At 34.7% G+C, this 19,365-nt stretch overlaps 2 protein-coding genes across 2 annotated transcripts in view; one reads left to right on the plus strand and one right to left on the minus strand.

Annotated features, from left to right (window-relative positions):
* Positions 1-873: 873 nt before the first annotated feature.
* wipi2 (WD repeat domain, phosphoinositide interacting 2) lies at positions 874-11,170 on the minus strand. The gene is made up of 12 exons (XM_007247813.4): positions 10,914-11,170; positions 8,525-8,607; positions 8,044-8,213; positions 7,019-7,115; positions 6,251-6,348; positions 6,071-6,163; positions 5,862-5,932; positions 5,216-5,323; positions 4,807-4,971; positions 4,568-4,675; positions 2,926-3,023; positions 874-2,823 (listed from the first exon to the last, which is right to left on the minus strand). Exons 1-12 carry the CDS (start codon positions 10,985-10,987, stop codon positions 2,711-2,713), a joined length of 1,278 nt encoding a protein of 425 aa, XP_007247875.1. The 5' UTR covers positions 10,988-11,170; the 3' UTR covers positions 874-2,710.
* A 3,364-nt stretch (positions 11,171-14,534) lies between these two features.
* The window catches only part of mmd2a (monocyte to macrophage differentiation-associated 2a), a 33,956-nt gene continuing 29,125 nt past the window's right edge, over positions 14,535-19,365 (plus strand). The window contains exon 1 of the mRNA XM_007247814.4: positions 14,535-14,830. Within this exon, the coding sequence (XP_007247876.2) occupies positions 14,802-14,830 (29 nt within the window). The 5' untranslated portion in view covers positions 14,535-14,801. The remainder of the gene's footprint in view (positions 14,831-19,365) is intronic.

Here is a 19,365-nt window from a genome sequence, read left to right on the forward strand (position 1 = left end):
GTTAAGATTTTCCGGGAAACACTGCACTGACTTTAGACTTGATAATAAAACACAGTGGATCAACACCAGCAGATGACATGCCTCTCCAAGCCATTATTGGTGTTTGGGAATTAGCAATGCTACAGCTTTCGGTTATGATGTTTTGATTTTACTACAGTGTGGCAAGTTTAAGTTTTCTGTTCTAGAGCCACTTTAAGTTTGACCACGTTAAAAACACTATAAATGACATTTGTTATAAAATAGTACAACTTATTATCTATGACATTGTTAGGTTTTCTCAAATTACTAAAAAATAGGTACCACTTTAAAATAAGACTACCCTTATAAATGGTTTATAATTTAGATTATTGATTTAGAGTATTGTTGATAAGGTTGTAAATGCCTTAAAACCATTGATAAGCAGTTAACACATTAATTGAAAAGGCAACAGTGATCTGCTGTTTGTTTAGTCATTTAATTTAAAGTAAATAGTTAAACATACAAATATATTAATATGAGAAGTTTAATGCTGATTGATGGAAAACACAAGGTAAGATCAGTATCTAGAGATATCTGAGGTTTGACAGTAAAAATGAGTGTGGAATCACTCCTTTGCCATTTTTTTAACTCACTGTTGTCATTTCTATATATGTTGTTATTTATTTATTAACTTCTTATAAGTTTTAAAGTATTTGCAGCCTAATTAATAACCTTTATAAACCATTCATATCCCCTTAATAAAGGTAGTCTTATGTTAAAGTGGTACCAAAAAATATCCAGAACATGGTCAAAAAAGTGTATATAGCATAAATTTATCATGACACGACAATTATACTGCTCACCCCTATAAGACTGAAAAATGTCATTTTTGAATATCACTCTGAACCAACTCTGTTCTTTTCAAGTGGAGATTTTATTTTATCTTTATATGGAACAATTCACATTTTATACAAAAATCATTTAAAAAAATTATAGTGGCCTAGGGTTGTCTGAGCTCATTGGCTGATGAAGAAAGTCTACAATCAGTTAACGATATTACTTGTTCTGGTGTAAGTCATCAGATCATGCTCATGTGACAATCATGCATAGAAATGACTCGATTACAAGATTTGTCATTTGTGAGCCTTTGGAGAGCTCTGTTGGAGAATTGAGGCTTGTTTGGATGGGGTGGGGCAACATCTACTCATGTCTTGGCAGTACATCACTTTGTTTTGATACACTTTGTGCTTAATGGACGTACTGGATACAGAACATGGTGTACCTAGAACCCATCGTAGTAACATTCATGAGCATTTTTCTCCTCTTTATTTCTCATGAGAACTTTTCTTGGGACACTCTTGAGACTACGCAGCACATTTGACCTGATCTGTCTCTGCTGCCAGACCATGTGACCTAGGCTTGGGCTGTGTTTGTTAGAAAGACGGCGTTCCGGAGGGACGTCCATGGGAACGTGCCACAAACTTGGACTTATCTACCATCTATTCTGCAATTTTTTCCACATCTGTTTGGAAACCGTGAGCCGCACTGAGGATTTGACTCGACGTCCAGTTTTTCCTGGGTGCAGTTAGCTGAAGCTAAGTACATTAGTCAGGCTTGTACAAACACTTCTGAGACTAGATATGGGAGGATGGGTTAAATACAACTCATTTATTAAGCTCATTGAGCCTTTTTTTTTGTATATTACGTATCACAGGGCTAAACATTCGCCCAAATAAGCAAATCAATTCAATTTCTTCATTTCAATTCCAAATAATAAGAATGATATTTCATTTTTCCAAGCCTTGAGTCTCATAAAATTGTTCCATTGAATTACCTCAGAAGGGAGAGCAGGGGAAGACACTGGGGTGCTGTAATCTCTTTGTGCCAAATTGGATAGATAACCCAATGGTCCATAAGGTAGTGTGGATATTGGTCTAAAAAAAAAAAAAAAAAAAAGAAGAAGTGCTTATTTGTGTATAATTCAGGGCGAGACTACAAAATTGACCCTCAGAAAAGCACAGCCTGGGAACACTGCTCGGACTGACGAGGTCATCTCAAGATTTTTTTTTTCCTCTGCAACCAGGCCTGTGAAGCAACACGGAGGCGTCGAAACATCGCTGACAGAGGACGATATTCACATCTCGGCGCTAGAACAGCCACAGACTCGGATGGGACAGAAAACACCCCACGTTTTCCGACACAACGGAAAGAGAGAATTGAACAGTATGCAGTGGCATGGCAGGCGAATCAAGCCAGTTACTCAGATAGTTTAAGAAAGAAACACACGCACACACATTAAGCATCTGTCAAGGCTCAAGAGGAGAACGTCCACAGAACACATCAGAACCATCGACATGAGAGCAAATGTTTTGTAGCACTCCTATACTTGGCACATGTACATGCAAAGCTACCAGACATGACGGCTGTAGCTCGGATTTCTTAGTTAGTATTATAATAAAGGTACATCTGGGCATCGAAATTCACCAGATTTAAAAACAAAAAACAACAAAAAAAAGAAGCCACAAAAAGGGGAAAGAAAGAGAAACATCTATATGTAACAACAGACAGAATGAGGCTACAGCTAGGCTTGCTTTAAAAATGCCCTCTCTTTTAATCCCTTCTTCACCAGGTCACATGTTCATAGCAGCACCAGAGGAGGAGGAAAGGCGCCCCCTCTGAAATGTCACTCCGTCGTCCGTCTCCTGCCCCGTGGCGTGAAGGAGCAGGGTGCAGGGTTCTCTCTCTCTCGCACTCAGTCCGTCTCAAGGATTAAGGGGGGCTGCTCGTTTTCTTCATCCAGATGCAGGGCGTTCATATCGTCCTCCACTCCAGCCCCGCCTACTGCACCCTGATCCTCAGAGTAACCTATCAAATCAGCACAGAATCACAATGTTCAAATGTTAAGAAAGGCTTGGAGGAGATGTGAGATGTGAAAGTTGAAGGTGTTGAATAAAACAGAGATCTTACCTTTGGCAACAGCAGCACTGTAGGTCTGTGCCACAAGTGGGCGTTCGTGAGCCGTCTGATCTAAAATTTCATTCGCAGGTTCAGCACTTCCATCTAACCTGCATGAAATCAACAGTTATGGTTAAAACAAACAGCTAAATATGCTTCTTTACAGAATGTCATATACTGCACCAAACATGTTTACTATATAACTAATATTAGGGGTGTGAAAAAAATCTTGTGCCACAAGATATCACAAGATTAAAATGTATGTAAACTTCAGAGAGAAGTGGACACAAACTCAGGCAAGGTGTTGAAACAATGCAGAAGTGTTAACCATAGAGATTCGGTCATAGATTGCCAGGTCTGTATAGAACCCTAAAGGGGGATTGCCAGTTGAACACAGAACCCTCACAGAGGAGATTCTGACAATAGTCCCAAGGAAGTCCTAATGAAGAGGCTTGTGTGGGATCATACAGGAGAGAAGAAACAGTACTCGCATAATTCACATAATAAATAATCAGAGTAGATGAATGAGTGTTTTAGACAAATAAAATACTGGTCATATATTTTCAATCATAAACTTTGAAATGAAAAAATATATATTGGTAAAATCTTGTCTCGTTCTTATGAACCCAATATTGTGTCTTGCCACTCCCCTAACTAATATATAAAGTATAACTTAGTAACTGTTTGGATAAAGTCAGATTTGAGTCACTTTTATATAGAAATATATTCACATATACATATCCAACTGGTTAGAGTTCAGCATCAATTCTGTTTATGACTAAAACTAAAGTTTGTTTAGTGAAACTATCTTTGAAATGCTGGCAATCATTTCCAGTCACGCTAAACCAGACTCTGATCTGTAAGAACAGTGAGAGACCAAACTGCTCGAAACAGACGATCAAACTACCTCTTCAAAAACAAAATTAAATAACTGATAAAACTTCTCATGAATAGTTGTACCTTTTGGATTACAAAATGCAAAAAAAAAGAAGAAGAGATTTTTGCACCTTTTTCTTGATACTCAAAAAGATCACATTGATACTGGGGGGAGGGGCTTGCCCATAAGCAAGATGATTGGTTCTTTGTGCCCTTTTGGAGGTGGTGTGCATAAATGTATTAATGTGTATAAATATGTTTTAGGAACTAATTTGTTCACATTGCAGACATATACTGGTTACTTACAATTATAAATGTGAACCGCAAAGATATCTGAATACAATCTGAGCAAAAAATCTAAATGGATCAACTGATTAATGTGAACGTAGCTTTGGAGAAACTGATCTATTTGTAACAAACAGGACAAAGCATTCATCCCAGTTTAAGTGCAAAAGCAAGCTCAGTGCAAGATGATGTCACTATCGTCACTATCTGCACAATTTGCTGTTTTAGCAACAAAAAAAAAAGTGTTTTTTGTACAACACTGTTTTTTTTGCTAAAACAGCAAATTTACAAGAGAAGGAAAAAACTACTTAAAAATTATTATATTCTAAATATTTTTGAAGCATTTATATTGGTCCAATCATAATAAACCTACAGTATATCAAAGTACTGCCAGATTCACATTATGTTTAAAAGTAAAGATGCAAAGTTTTTGTACATTAGTGATGATTTACTCTGTGATATAACAAGGTGTTGAATAGCAGGGTATTATTACTTGTGCTGTTTCATTAGTGTGCACTCTCCCCCTTCCTGTGGGTCCAGGTTGTACAGGTAAAGGTATCCATCTGCTGCTGCCACCAGAAGCCGTGGAATCTTCTGTATTCTGAAAAAAGTACATAAAAAAGAACCTAATTATACTACTAAAAAGTACGGGGGTGTGAATAAAACATATTTATATATACACACACTAACACGCACATAATGAAACATATAAATAAATAGCACATATCTTACATAGCAAGAGCACAGATGTTCTTGTGTCCTGAAAATGGCAGTCTGACTGTGGCGAAGGCCCTTCCTTGTGTGAACATTTCAGACACCTGTGCAGGCAGATATGTGGTGGAGGCCATCAGTACTTTCCCAAAGTACCCTGTCCAGGTCGTGGGCTCCTCCTGTGGCCTGTGAATTAAATAATACAATTATTTACAAAAAGAGCCCTCATCACACTAATAGCATAACAATATGTACTTTCTTCAATAAATTAAGTATTATGTGGTAGAACATACATGTCAAAATGCAAAATAGAACTACTCTTGTTTACTATAGAAGCAATATGTTGACGGTGATGAAAATTAGAAACAATATGAAAAAAGAATAAAGAACAATTACTAGTAAACATTTCAAATCAAGTTTTAAGACTTACTTTTCTCTCTGTGTCTCCAGCTTAAAGATATGAACTGTCTCAGTGTTGCTGGAGGCAGACAGATAAAGTCCATCCATACTAAAGGCCAGGGAGCAGATGCTTACACATCTGAAAAATGATAAATAATTATAAATAGTTTAACAACACAGATATTCAAATTCATATACATTTTTTTTCTTATGGTGAAAACTATGAACGTTTTCACACCCTAGATAGATGGATAGATGGATAGATGTAGTGCAGTTGAACACAGTAGACAATGAACACCAGTTGATGTGCATATTAGGAGGGTATATGATGCCAGCCATACAAAAAGTGCAGATACACAGTTATATAATAATTTCAATTTGCAGTGCAAATCTACTAGTGCAAAATAATTTAATGTAAAAGGGCATCTCTGAGAGTGTGTCTGCTGAGATGGGGGTGTGTCCATGTAGTGACCAGAGTGGCCGGAGTGAAAAAGTGGTTTGCTCATCAGAAAGGAGTTAATTTGTCTGTAAAACTGGAGCATTTTCCTGTTGGTTTGGTTTGTTTTAACACACAGAAAGTCATGTGAGAGCATTCTTTCTGCTTACTGGTCAGAGCTGCCTGGGGCGGGAAAAAAAAAAAAAAGTAAAATACAAGAAGAAGGTCCTGTGTTATCTACCTCTTGACTCCCCTCCTAAACTCAAAGAGTTTCTGGCCCTCTGGAATGGAGAATACTCTGATGACGGTGCCCTAAAACAACAAATTGAAAAAAATAAATAAACGTACATAAACAACATATTCCATACAATAAACAAAAATAAACTTTTAAAAAGCCAATTTATGCACTCAATTAACAGTATTGACTAATAAACAGGCAAAAGTTAATACCTTCTCCGAGGCTGTGGCTAGTTTTGTACCACTTGCATCAAATGCCAGTGCTGCTAGTGGGCTGTCATGAGCAGGAATCATGTTAGCAGCCCTCTGCAAAGAATAAAAACCAATGTTTCACTTTATCTGAGAACATTTAAAGTTGTTACAGTCTGTTTATCATGTTTTATTGAAACTTACCAAATTAACAGTGTCAAAAACTTGCACTTCCCCTATTGTTGCACTTCCTGGATATGCCAAATAGCAGTTGTCATTGCTGATTGAAAGTGCACATAATCCTGGAATGGGATTAGAAATGTGTATTTTTATAATTTTTCCATTAACATAAATTACACAAAAACATGCACACACAATTCTGGGTAAAAATACGATTAAACATCTGCCGCACCATATTTAGGTCGCTTGTGGTCAGTCAGAAAGTCAGTTTCACTTCATTAAGCATCAGTATCAAAATAAAAAAGCTCACTCTACTCTTCTCTTGTGAAACAAGAACTGAGAGTGTGTGTAAATGTGAGAAGGCAGAGGGGAAATATAATACGTAAAGCTGCCCAACATAGTATTTGCTCATCAAGAGAAAAGGCCACTGCTGCAAACATGGCTCTGCATTCATATTTATGTCCCCCTCCCCCCTACTTTTGACATATCAACATACTGGCGGTTGTTCTTTGCATTGCAGCAAATGGACCAATAGAAATGCTACAAAATTACTTTTTGACTTTTAAATTTACTTCCACTGAAAGTTTAGAAGCCATTTATGTGTGACAGTAACAAGTCCCGGTATCAAGCCAGTGCATGAAGCACATTCATTGGCCAGAAAATGGCCTCTCGTCCTACAGTTAGCAACACTTATGAAAATGCAAAGGCCTGAAACTACAGCACCATCTCCTGGACAAAAAGCCAGCTGTGCAACTAAAACTAGTTTAACAGTTTTAACATCATCTTACACACCTGATGGATTTGGAGGAGTTTCTCGAATGGTATGTAGTACTTTCATATCCCTGATGTTGTGGATATACAGTGATTCTTCCAGACATACTATCAATCTCTGTAAACAAAAAAAATATACATTTCTTCAATAATTTAAGTCTTATAGTTTTAAAATAACAAGAAACAACCTGGAGCAAATATTTGGCTACCCAATACAGTCTGTACTTGGTAGCATCCCTTCCCTTTGGTGAGTATCACAGCTTTTAATCTATTTTTGTTGTAGCTAAGACTCTTTCAGTTCCTTTTTGTTGGGGAATTTTCACCCATTATTTCCTACAAAATTATTTTTTAATGTGAAATTAGTCTGATGTCAGGCTGATCTTCCCTTTTAAGGTCCATCCACAGAGTTTAAGTGATGTTTAGGACAGAAGAAAACCTTTAGACTGTGTTTTAGAAGTTTTCTTTTTTGTGTGTGTTCAGGATCATTCTGTACCATGTTCAAAAATTATGTACCATATTTTTTTCCACCAAAAATACTCTTGACTCTTCGCCATTGCAGCTAGACCACAGAAATCCATCAAGCTTGCTTATATATGTGTAGATCTTTTGCATGCTGCTAAAACTGCAAGAAATAAATATTAGTTCTGTCAAGATTAACGTTTTAACATGTGCGATTAATCGAAAAGTTTTATTTTTTTGTATGCAGCTTATTCATGTCACCAAGTCTGGTGCCCCCCTTTCCCCATAATTCACTAATTTTACATAATTTATTTAAAAAAAATTGTGATTAATCTGGTTATTTTTGTATTGTTTGTCAACACTATTAATATATATTAAATATTTAAAAATACTTTTGCATACAAATTTTTCCAATAATATTTTATCTTTAACTTTAATTACTTTTTCTACTCACTTTGGATTTCACCAGAGATGCCCAAAACATTTGCATGGTCTCCATATTACAGAAATATTAAACATATAAACTAAGAAAAAGCACATATTGGCAAAACAAACACCTTTACAAAAAATAAAGTATCAGTATTTACCTGTCTGTTGAGTTTTACAGCCAGTATAGTGTTTGAGTAGCTGTAGTTACATATCTCTGTCCCTTTCTTGAAGTGACACACTTTGAGCTTTCTAGGCGCCTTAAGGCTAACAATAGCAACAAGGCTACTGGAGAACAGTCGTTCCACGATGCACACATCTTCAGTGTCGGCTAGGGAAAACAAGACAAGGGGTCACATGAAAGTGCATCAGACACTGCAAAACATGAGAACACACCAGTGCTATGTTTAAAAGCAGTGGGATTGGGGTGAAAGGTCTACAGGAGTGTAATTCTGAGAATGCTGCACACCCAAACTGTGTACTGCTGACTTTGAGTAGTAATCACCACGTGCACTAACTGACAGTTATGAGCAATAAAATGGAAACAAATACAGTTATAAACCCTGCAAATCTAGAGCTCAAAAGCAGCCTGCATATCTACGTACAACAGACAAACAGCAGATGAACAGGAGAGATACTTACTACATTCATAAATCTGCTCCAATTTGTCAACCGATGACAAAGAGAAAAACTTGTATCCAGATTTAGTACCAACTGCTAGGGATCTAGAAGATAAAAGAGGATATGTTAGGAGCTCAAATAAACCACTGTGGTGGGCTGTTGACACAGAACGTGTAAAATGACAGTGAGGGGTTTTGCAATCAGTCTTACACAATGCCTGAAGTCTGAACTTTAAAAAGAGGTGAGTAACACTGCATGAACATGTAAATGTGAATCTATTCTGAAGCCATCTGGAGTCATTATTTATGACAAGTTGGCTATTTAAGGTTAATTTGTACATAATTGCTGACTTATTACACACTACTATTTACAGAACAGTTTAGGTTCTAATTGTGATGCTTTTAAATTTAGCACAAAGACATTAAATTTAGAGATATAAACATCTCTCTTCCTATTCCATTTAGTGAAAATGAGCAAACAATAGGTTAAACAAAAGTCAAACATTGTTAAATCAAGGGCGTGGCTGATTTCAAATGTTATATAACTTCAGAAGATATAGTCTGTTTTTGCTAGCAAAATTGTATAGTTTATTAAGTATTATATAGAAAAATAACCTCTAGAGGATACATCCCAGTTGTATACTGATTACTAATAATAAATAGATATTGAGTACAAAGTTGTAATTATAAAAGTGTGTCCAATATAGACCTAAAACAAGTAATTTTTCGAGTGTGTTTACTATGGACAATGCAATGCAAAACCTAAAGAGAGATACTCTGGTCTGAAGAACCTTTTAAAAAAGTATGGGCATCAGGAGAACTTAATATATGTAGTAATGTACGTTCGCTTTACCACTTTCTGTTAGTACAATACTGGTTACTATATTAGAAGTTCAGTTTCTGTGTAATAATCTACCAAACATGCATTATTAATATTAGTATATAGTACACAGGCTACATTATTATTTACACAACCAAGATAAAATATTTTAATTTAAATATTTTTTCTGCAACATAAGTGCTTCCTTAGCTAATTTTGTTCCATCTGTAACATCTGTTTAATAAACAGTCCCATCAACTACAAATCATTCCCTCAGTTAAGACAATTTAAAAAATGGTCCCTTATGTTTACAATAATATTCCCTTTAGTTTATTAATTAGATCCCTCGATTTATTTAACATTCCTTAATTTTAATAAATCTTGTCCTCAATTCACTCACTTCTATAAATTGTTCCATGAAATTAATTTATATTTTATTTAGCTCTTTAATTTGTTCCTTTAGATTAACCAAACAATACTTCTTAATAAATATTTGTCTTAGTTCTCCCAATTCCCCTCAATTATACATATTATCCCTCAGGTTTAATTTCCTTCAGTTTATCAGTTCATTTGTTCCTTCAACTTAATAAAAACTTAAACTTTAGAGAGCTAAAGCGCCCACTCTAAACTGGGGGAACGATTTCTTAGCTAAATGATCTAAATCAAGGGAACGACTTAAGCCTGTACGTTTAGTTAACTATTCTAGCTATTAACTACCTTGGCATATCTGAGGCTTCATATTTATTAGCTATATTTAGCCTGGTTTCACACAGGTTTGTAGGAGGATATTGATCTGGAGGGCACTGAAACACGGCCCACATGTTTATAAACGTGGACTTGAGCTAATTAACTAACTGTGCTAACAGAGAGAGATCATAAACGAGCACAATTTAATAACTATATTGTGTAACTTGCGGAGACGGTCAGGTGCATCTGCTCTGGTCTGTCTCTGTAGATTATCTATCTGACATATGGGCAAATCAGCTCACTAACCAGAAAGCTAGTTAGCCATTAGCTAACTTAGCCTAGCCTAGGTTAGGTTATCTATCGAAGATGACAGCTAGCTACCTAGCTGGGTAGCTAGCTTGTGCGTTACATGATAAAATAGCATATTTTATTACGTTTTGTTATTTAACAGCCTCATTTGATGCATATATTAGACGTGTTTAGGAATAATTAAGCTGTTAGATGCTAATAAAGTGAATAAATGTAGGCCTTTGAATGTTTTGCTGAGCTAATGCAAATATAATGCGTGTGCTAATAGCTAAGCTAACAAGCTATCTAGTTAGCTTACCTATCTATCAAGCCAGCCTGTTGCCAACTTTTTAGAGTTGTCTAATCGGACAAAACCTCGTTTTTAAGGTTGCGTGCTCTAATTATAGGTTAAACTGGGATTATTTAACGATTAAACTCTAATAAAATCGCTGTTTATTAACGTTAGAGCTGCAAATTGATAGTGGAACGCAGCTGGCTAGCTAGCTAGCTAGCTAGCTATCTTATCCAAAGCCCAGCCAGCAGCTGGTGGTCAGTGAGCCGAGGGGAAGGCCCCGGATCCCCGATCCCCACGTCGCCTCCCTCCCGGCCCCCTTACGTGTTATCCTGGTTAAAGTTGGCGAAGAGGAGCTGGCTGCAGCCGGCCTCCCCGCTCTGACTGGCCAGGTTCATGAGCACGGCACCATCTACAAGTCAAGTGGAAATGGAGTTGGCCGTAAATAAGCGTGACGGCGCGTCCAAACCCCCCGATCGCTTCTCCGAGTCCTGAAGGTCCACCCTGCTGCTTCTACAGGCAATGTTGTTGTTTTTCTCCCTCTGTCCTGCTCCCTCTGCAGGCGCAGGCGCAGTCCCTCCAGCCTGCAGCAGCTCTTACAGATTTAAAGAGAAAGCTGCACAGAGCTGCAGACACATACAGACGATTCACACAGTTACGTTACATACAGTACAGTAGCTACCAGTCTAAAGTTTAACCCTCCTGTTCTGTTCCTGGTCAATTTGACCCGTAAAGTTGTAAAGATCTAGGAAAAGTAGTTAAAAGTATTTTTCAGTGTAAAACCTCTTCTGCTTGTCTTAATCAAGTGTAGTCAAGTCAAGTCAAGTAGTTTTATTGTCAACACTGCATATGTACATACAGAGAATTGAGATTACGTTACCCTCATTCCCAAAAATTGCAGCAAGTACAGAAAATAGATATATAATATAAAAGAATGGGAGACACTATATGCGCAATACAACAAGGACAGTAGACATACGTGAGACAGAAGACAATAATGCAATAGTGGTGGGGTAAAAAAAAAAGATATACAATATAAAGAATAGGAGACACTATATGTACAATACAATAAGGACACAAATAGACATACATAAGACAGGAGACAATATGGGATGGGATGTGTAGTGCATGTCCGTTTTGAAAAGTTAGTGAATTATCCTAATTGAACTACTACCTGTTAGAGGCAAGGAACACCATTGCACTAGATAATGATAAAATACATAGTAATGGGGTTAGTAAGAAAAATATTTACACAGCTTGTAAGGATTTTTTTGGGTTTCAGACGTATATTGGATATTTAAACATGACCCGGTTTAAAAGGACCCTGGAACACCATTGATGTTCCTGAAAAATGAACATAATAGGAGGATTAAACACACACACACCTTATCATTCAATGTTTTCCTTAATTTCTTTATTTAACTTATTTTCTACAATTTAGTTTAATATTAACCCAACTAGTATCCTCATTATTAACATTATTATAATTATTAATTTATTAATACTCTTTATCCTCTGGATCAATATGACCCCAGCAATTTAAACTTCCAAAAATAGTTATAATAAAACTTAAATAAACATGTTAGCAAATTTTATTCGACAGTTACTTTATATTTATTTGATGAATTATCAGTGTTATATTATATATGTCTATATAAGTACTATAAGTATTGTGTTGTAAAGTGAAGGCCTAAAGTGAAGGGACATTTATTATACAACTGAATGTCATGGTGCCTCAACGTAATTACCACACAAACTTAATATTAATATTTCCTATATTTTATGCATATATTTAATATATTCATTAAAACTGAAATGTTTGAAATATTTTAGTTTCATCATCAAATTAAGAATAAATATGACAAAAAAATAATCATAAAACTAATGTCAACATTTTTTTCAGAGACCTTAAACACTGTCCAGCATCTTCAGGAACTCCTTCAAGATGCTGAGAAAACTATCCCAGGTGACTCTCCCTCATGAAGACCCTGAGATTAAAATACCAAGAGTGTGCAGATCTGTCCTCAAAGATAAGAGTGTGCCTTAGAAGAATCTAAAGTATAAAACATATTCTAGTGTATCTGAACCCAGATCAGCAAGCTCACTCTAAGAAGATTTATGAGGAAACCACTCAGCTGTTCAGACTATAAAATCCTCCTTACAGCTCAGTTCAGTGAACTTAATCTTCAGTTCAATAAACTTTTTGGCAGCTAAACCAGCAAAGACTGAGCCTATGCCAATATAACAGGACCATAATTTCTGTATAATAATTATATTCTAACATAAATTTCATAAACATCTGTCATTTTAAATGTATATGCATACAGTACATCTTTTTCAGTTTGGGTCCAAAGTGTACCTGGAGTCACTGGGTGCAGGGCAGAGATACCCCTGGACAAGGCACCAGTCCAACTGAGAGGCTTTTCACTTACTAAAGACCAAACTGAAGCTCCCAAACACACCCAAACAATAGCCTTTGTCCAACTATTTTGGAGTCTGTAAAAACTATAAATAATAAAAATAATTTATATTATTTATTTATAAAAATAAATAATGCACTAGTTTTTTTCACTATTGCATTTACTTCTTGATTTAAAACTGAATGTGTACACTTCTATTGTATCGTAATTGCTTCATTTGAAGCCCTAGGTTTGCTAAGCTGCCACTTTTGGGCCCTTGAGCAAGCCTTTAATCCTTGTGTGCTCTTCAATGTATTCTCAATAGTGTGTTCTGTATGTGTTTTCACTATGCAGATGTGCTGGAGGCAAATTTTCACCTGATTCCAACAAAAATTTGGTAGATATAGTTTTTAAATGTCAAATACTTTGTGTGGTGTAAAGAGGCAAAATTATAAAAAAAACTGTCCCAGATAACAAAAGTAATTTGGGGTTCAGGGTTAATATTCCAATTTATTTCTTAATTTTTAATGTAGCAGGGTGTATGACTTAACTGTAATAACGTAATTATACTGTTATTGGCATATAAACAATTTATGAATAATATATTATCTTTTAATGCAAAAACAGAAGAACTTAATTTTCAGGTCGTTGTTTGTATCTGGCCAGCAGAGGGCGCGCTTGCTATGATAAGTATACATACAGTACAGTCTAATTCAACAGGTTCAATTTATTTAATAATATTAAAACTGTATAGTTCTAATAACGACTACCCAGCTCTGCCACTGAAACACTCAAAAAATGAAAAAGGCAAGAATTACTGCATTGATGTATTCTCAAAGTTTATCCCTGAAGATTTAAAACAGGACTAAACTTAGAATAAAAAAGCAAATATTATAATTTTCAAAATGTTATAATGCAAAAATAGGCTAGAAACTATAATATATCCTGGAAATAAAATAGCAAGCCCAATAACAAATAAAGTCTATTATATTATGTGAATAATAGCACAATGTTTAATAATTATATATAAATAATATATAAATATATAAATAAATATAAACATATAAATAAATATAAAGTATAATAAATAAAAAAGTAAATATAAAGTAAATAAATAAAAAAGAGACAGACGATAACTGAATAATTTATATTCAATAAATAAATAATTTATATATAAATAAAATAAACAAACAAGGTAAATACAACATATAAACAATTTATTATGTAATTAATTTCACAGAAAATAAATACAAACAATAAATCAATAGGGTATAGACAACAATTTCATAATTTACAATGTAATAAAGTATACAGAAAAACATACAGTACATACAGTAATTAAAAACTGCATATTGGAATAACTTATACCGAAAACAAATAAATAAATAATTTAAGTAGTTAGAAAACAGAAATAAGAGGACTCAATGTGTGTGTGTGTGTGTGTGTATGTATATAGTATGTGTGTGTGTGTGTGTGTGTGTGTGTGTGTGTGTGTGTGTGTGCTGCTGATGGAGAGGAGGACTCGGTGTGTGACCTGGGGGAAGCGGAGGGGCGGGGAGGCGCCTCGCCACAGCCTTATCTATGAGGGGGACTGGGGGAATGGAGCGGGTGATATGGCTGCAGGATGCCGGCGCTTCTCTCCAGCAGCTCCCCGGGACTTGTGAGCAGTTTGCGGCGGGAGAAAGTGCCGTAAACGCGCGGTAGCGCTCCGTAAACCGCGCCTGGACCGAGGAACATCCGGAGCGCCGTCCCAGACCGAGCCAGCAGGAGCAGCAGAGTCCACACACAGCTACCATGCTCACAGGCACACAGTATGGACTTTAAGAAGACCAAGTATGGAAGGTAAACTGCTCTAAACACTGTGCAAACACCTACAGCCTGAGATCACTCCAGTGATACAAACTCTAACTCAGTGCTTACTAGTAAAATTAAATTACAGGGCTCTGAAAAGTAGTTTTACTAGTGAAAACTCTTATTTCAGTTATCTAGACATATTAACAGACTCATATTTACTTAATGTTTTTATTTGCATCATTAATTTACATTGCATTTCACCTTTTCTTATCTTAAATTACAAAATCAACTTTCAAATATTCAGAATATGTTTTTTTTCTACTAGAATAGTAATTTAAGTTAGAAATTGAGGAACTGATATTCCTTTAAGGTAAAATACTTGGCATAGTTACAAAAAATCTATACTTATTTTTATTAGTAAACATGTATTAGTAAATGTTTTTAAATATTTACACAGTAACACAAATTAAGTAGATATATAAAAATGATACTATAGAGATCTAAATTGCACATACCCTAAAATAACATTACTAGTAGTCAAATTACTTAAAAGCTATCTTAAAACACAGATTTGTCAGAGACATATAAATAGAGCTCTGTAATGCAGTTTTGCTAGTGAAAACCCCCTTTTTAAATTATCTAGACATACTAACAGACCCACATTTACTTAATGTTGTTATTTGCTGTTATTGATTTACATTGCATTTTACTTTGCCTTATCTTAAATGACATTTTAAGATTTATTTTGAATATTTGTACTTATAGAATTTGCAGCCCCAGATATTTCCACAACCTGCACTACCTGTGAGGCCTGTAATGTAAGTTAGAATTTGAGTAACTGATGTCCCTTTAAGGTAAAATACTTGGCATAGTTACAAATAATTATTTTTATTAGTAAAATGTTTTTTTATTATTTCATTTTAAATATTTACACAGGAACACAAATTGTAGATATATGAAATTATATTATAGAGATCTAAAAGGCACATACCCTAAAATAACATTACTATTAGTCAAAACTATTTTAAAACTATATTAAAACACAGATTTTTGCCAGTCAGAGACAAATAGATAGAGCCCTGTAATGCAGTTTTGCTAGTGAAACTTTAATTTCAGATATCTAGACATATTAACACAGCCACATTTACATAATGCTGTTATTTGTATCATTAATGTACATTGCATTTTATTTTGTATTATCTTAAATTAAAAATTTACTAGTTACAAATGTTTAGAACAGTATTTACTACTAGAATTTGCAGCCACAGGTATTTCCACTACCTGCACTCCCTGTGAGACCTGTAATTTAAGTTAGAAATTGATGAAACTGATGTCCCTTTAAGGTAAAATACTTGGCATAGTTACAGATGTCTATAATTATTTTTACTAGTAAAGGTTTTTAAATATTTACACAGTAACACAAATTGTAGATATATGAAATTATAGTCAGCAAATACCCTAAAATCACATTACTATTAGTCAAAACTATTTTAAAGCTATCTTAGTCAGAGACAGATAGATAAATAGATACCTGGATTTAGAACTTAAAAAGTAATTATATATATATCTGTAACTGGAGTTTTTATTAGTAGAAATATAATTATAGATATAGATTTTATATGAATCAATGGTAACATGTGACATATGTCAGAATGTGATTGGTACATTTTTTATTAAGTTAATTTTAAAGATTTAAGTTATTTTTAATATTTTCATATAGTTTCCATCACCTAAAATTTGGAGCTTCCAGAGTACATTAAACATATGTTGTCCTGACAGTATAACTAGTAGGGATGCACAATGATATCAGAATTGTATTGGTATCGGATGATAATTGCTTTAAAAAAAAAAAACATTGGCTGATTTTGCTGACTTTTTGATTTTTTATATGATGTAAAAACACAAAAAAAACACTGACCACGCTTCTACAATTGGTACATTCTGACCATGCTGCTTAAAATCCATTAATTTAAGATAATTTTAAGTTATTTTTCATTAGCTATAAAGTTATACCAGGGTGTCTAGTCTCTTTGTGTGTTATAAATATGTATATCTGTATTGGCATCGACATTGGTAGATATATATGTGTGATATTAGCCATAATTCCCACATTGTGCATGCCTATTAACAAGTCAGAATAGATCTGTAAAAATTTAACGCTTGCCACAGACATCTGAATTTCCTTCTTTTGCTATAATATCAGTCAAACAAATCCCATGTTTATGGCTAGCTGTATTTTTTTGTGGAAGTCTGTAGCTGTCTGCTTTCTAGATGTTTTCCTAACATATCTAGTAAAAAAAGTTCCCCAGAAGATCTTACACCAACACCTCAGTGGGGTTATTCACAATCCTACCAGCTTATTCTGTAATTATAACATCACTTAGACAGGTTTACTGCTTTCAGACTGTTTCCAGGAGTGGAAAACTCCCAACAGCACATTTAGTCATTCAGTAAAAAATGTGAAGAATCTGCTCTAAAACTGAGGAGAGCTCGTATTTCACATAGACAAAGGCTGAGGAGTAAACCAGGTGTTTTTGGTCAAACTTTTATAAACAGACAATAATTGTATCAATCTTATGAAACCCCTGTTTAAGTTCTAAGTTTAACTATGTTAAAACTGTAAAAAAAATGGAATATGTTTACATCCACTACAGAAACACATTTCTGCACATACTGAAATATAACTACTATGTATTTACATCATTTAACATTAAACAGTAAGCGACAAAAGGTGCACCATCATCACCTCTCATCACCTCATGTCAACCTCTTTAAGGTTAAAGGTTAAAGGTTGATATTAATATTAGTTTAAATGTAAAACGTTTAAAGTATTTTAGCAAAGCAGATTTTTTTCTGGCTGCTGGTGAGTGGATTTACATTGCTGGAGGTCATTGTTAGATGTTGACAGGATGGGTAATGCTTCCTTCAGGACAGGAGAAGCTTTATTTTTGTCCTTCAGAGGCAGTTTCCCTCAGTGTTTAACAATAGGCTGAGGCTATTAAAACATTTTCTTTCAAAAATAGCCAGGATGTGATCTCTGTACGTCATTTAGTTTGGATCTGTTACCATTTTAACTCTTTGCTGCATTCCCTTTTTTTCTATACCTTTAAATAATACACTGTATGGACAAAAGTTTTGAAATTTGCCTCATTTAGTGTTTTTTTTTCTAAAGTCAGGGGTATTAAAGAGATTTAAGCCTAATTCTGTTGAAGTACCTGCCTCTACTTTCAAGGCATGCTTTCTATTAGTTTTTGGAGAATTGCTGTAAAGATTTGATTGCATTCAGGCACAAGACCTTTAGTGAGATCATTAATTAACACATCCCCCAGAAATCAGACTTTACTCTATACATTTATATATTAGGGGTGGGCGATATGGCCCTAAAGTAATATCACAATATTTTATGGTATTTTTGTGATAACGATACTCTTGGCGATATGACAAAACACTGAATTAAAAAAAAATATTTAAAAAATACATTACTGCAACAAAATAAAAAATACATTTTATTATTGTATACGATATGATATGGCACCCCCAAACTGAGATATTATAAAATACAAGAATTTGATCAGATTTGTAACAGAAGTCAATGATACTCCAGAATGTCATGATACTAATAATAATGCCCTTCAAATATCTCCATATCTCCAGAATTAAAGTAAAATAAATGATACTAGACAGATATAATCTGTCTCTAGTAGATATATCATGGGAAATGAGAACCGTGTGAATTTTTCTTTTGCTAAAAACAGTAAAAAAATTATTAAAGTAGTACCCTGATTTAATCATTTAGGGGTGGGTGATATGGCACGATGTTTCAGGGTATAATATGCATGTTCATGATATTCGAAAATGTTGGTGATATTATTATGTATGATACGATATAGCACATCCCTAATGCATAGGCATTAGGTATAGGGATTCCCTATATAGCTGCCCATCTAAGGTAACACTTCATGTTAAGTTTATATACTGCTATGCCATGACTTTTGGCATGTCAGTGTAATCAGTTGGCCAAGACAAGTTTGAAAACTGTATTTCTTTTTTTGGTTCAGTTCTGTTTTAGAGCTTTAAAGCCAACCAGAAGCATACAGACCTATTAATTAAGGATTTTTTTTTTGTAGCTCCACTGCATTTTTTTTTTTTTTTTCAAATGTATGCATTCCAGATTATTGGGGAATTCCACAAATATAACTCAATAGCTGTCTCTTTCAGTCTGAAATTGAACATTTTGTTTTATCTGTGAAACAGATTGGCTTGGAGTTTCTGGAGTTTCTATGAATCAGTATGTTTGGATAAATGCCTCAAAAGGCCAGGTTATTGTCATGTTATTGCACCCTGCCTGTTTAGTTCAGTAGCTTCTGTTTTTTTAGATAAGCTGATTTTACACTACCTGTATAAATCTCACTAGAAACTAGTGGATAAACAGAGTCCTTTATGGCCTTTTCCTTTCCTGTTACTCTGCATAGACCTTTGACCTTGTATGTGTGTGTTTATATGTGTGTGTACATTTGCCTGTACATGTTTTCAGTGCCTTATAAAACCTACAGCTGCTTTCCCAGCCATGGATTAAGCTGGCA

This window comes from Astyanax mexicanus, chromosome 3 (assembly GCF_023375975.1).
Source record: "Astyanax mexicanus isolate ESR-SI-001 chromosome 3, AstMex3_surface, whole genome shotgun sequence".
Lineage (NCBI taxonomy): Eukaryota > Metazoa > Chordata > Actinopteri > Characiformes > Acestrorhamphidae > Astyanax > Astyanax mexicanus.

Excerpts from the sequence above, each read along its gene's own strand:
- wipi2 (XM_007247813.4), bottom strand. The coding sequence starts at position 10,987 with ATGAACCTGGCCAGTCAGAGCGGGGAGGCCGGCTGCAGCCAGCTCCTC. Across the intron at positions 5,933-6,070 it reads TAGCCACAGCCTCGGAGAAG|GGCACCGTCATCAGAGTATT; the intron begins GTATTAACTTTT and ends TTGTTGTTTTAG. Across the intron at positions 4,676-4,806 it reads AACATCTGTGCTCTTGCTAT|AATACAGAAGATTCCACGGC; the intron begins GTAAGATATGTG and ends TACTTTTTTCAG.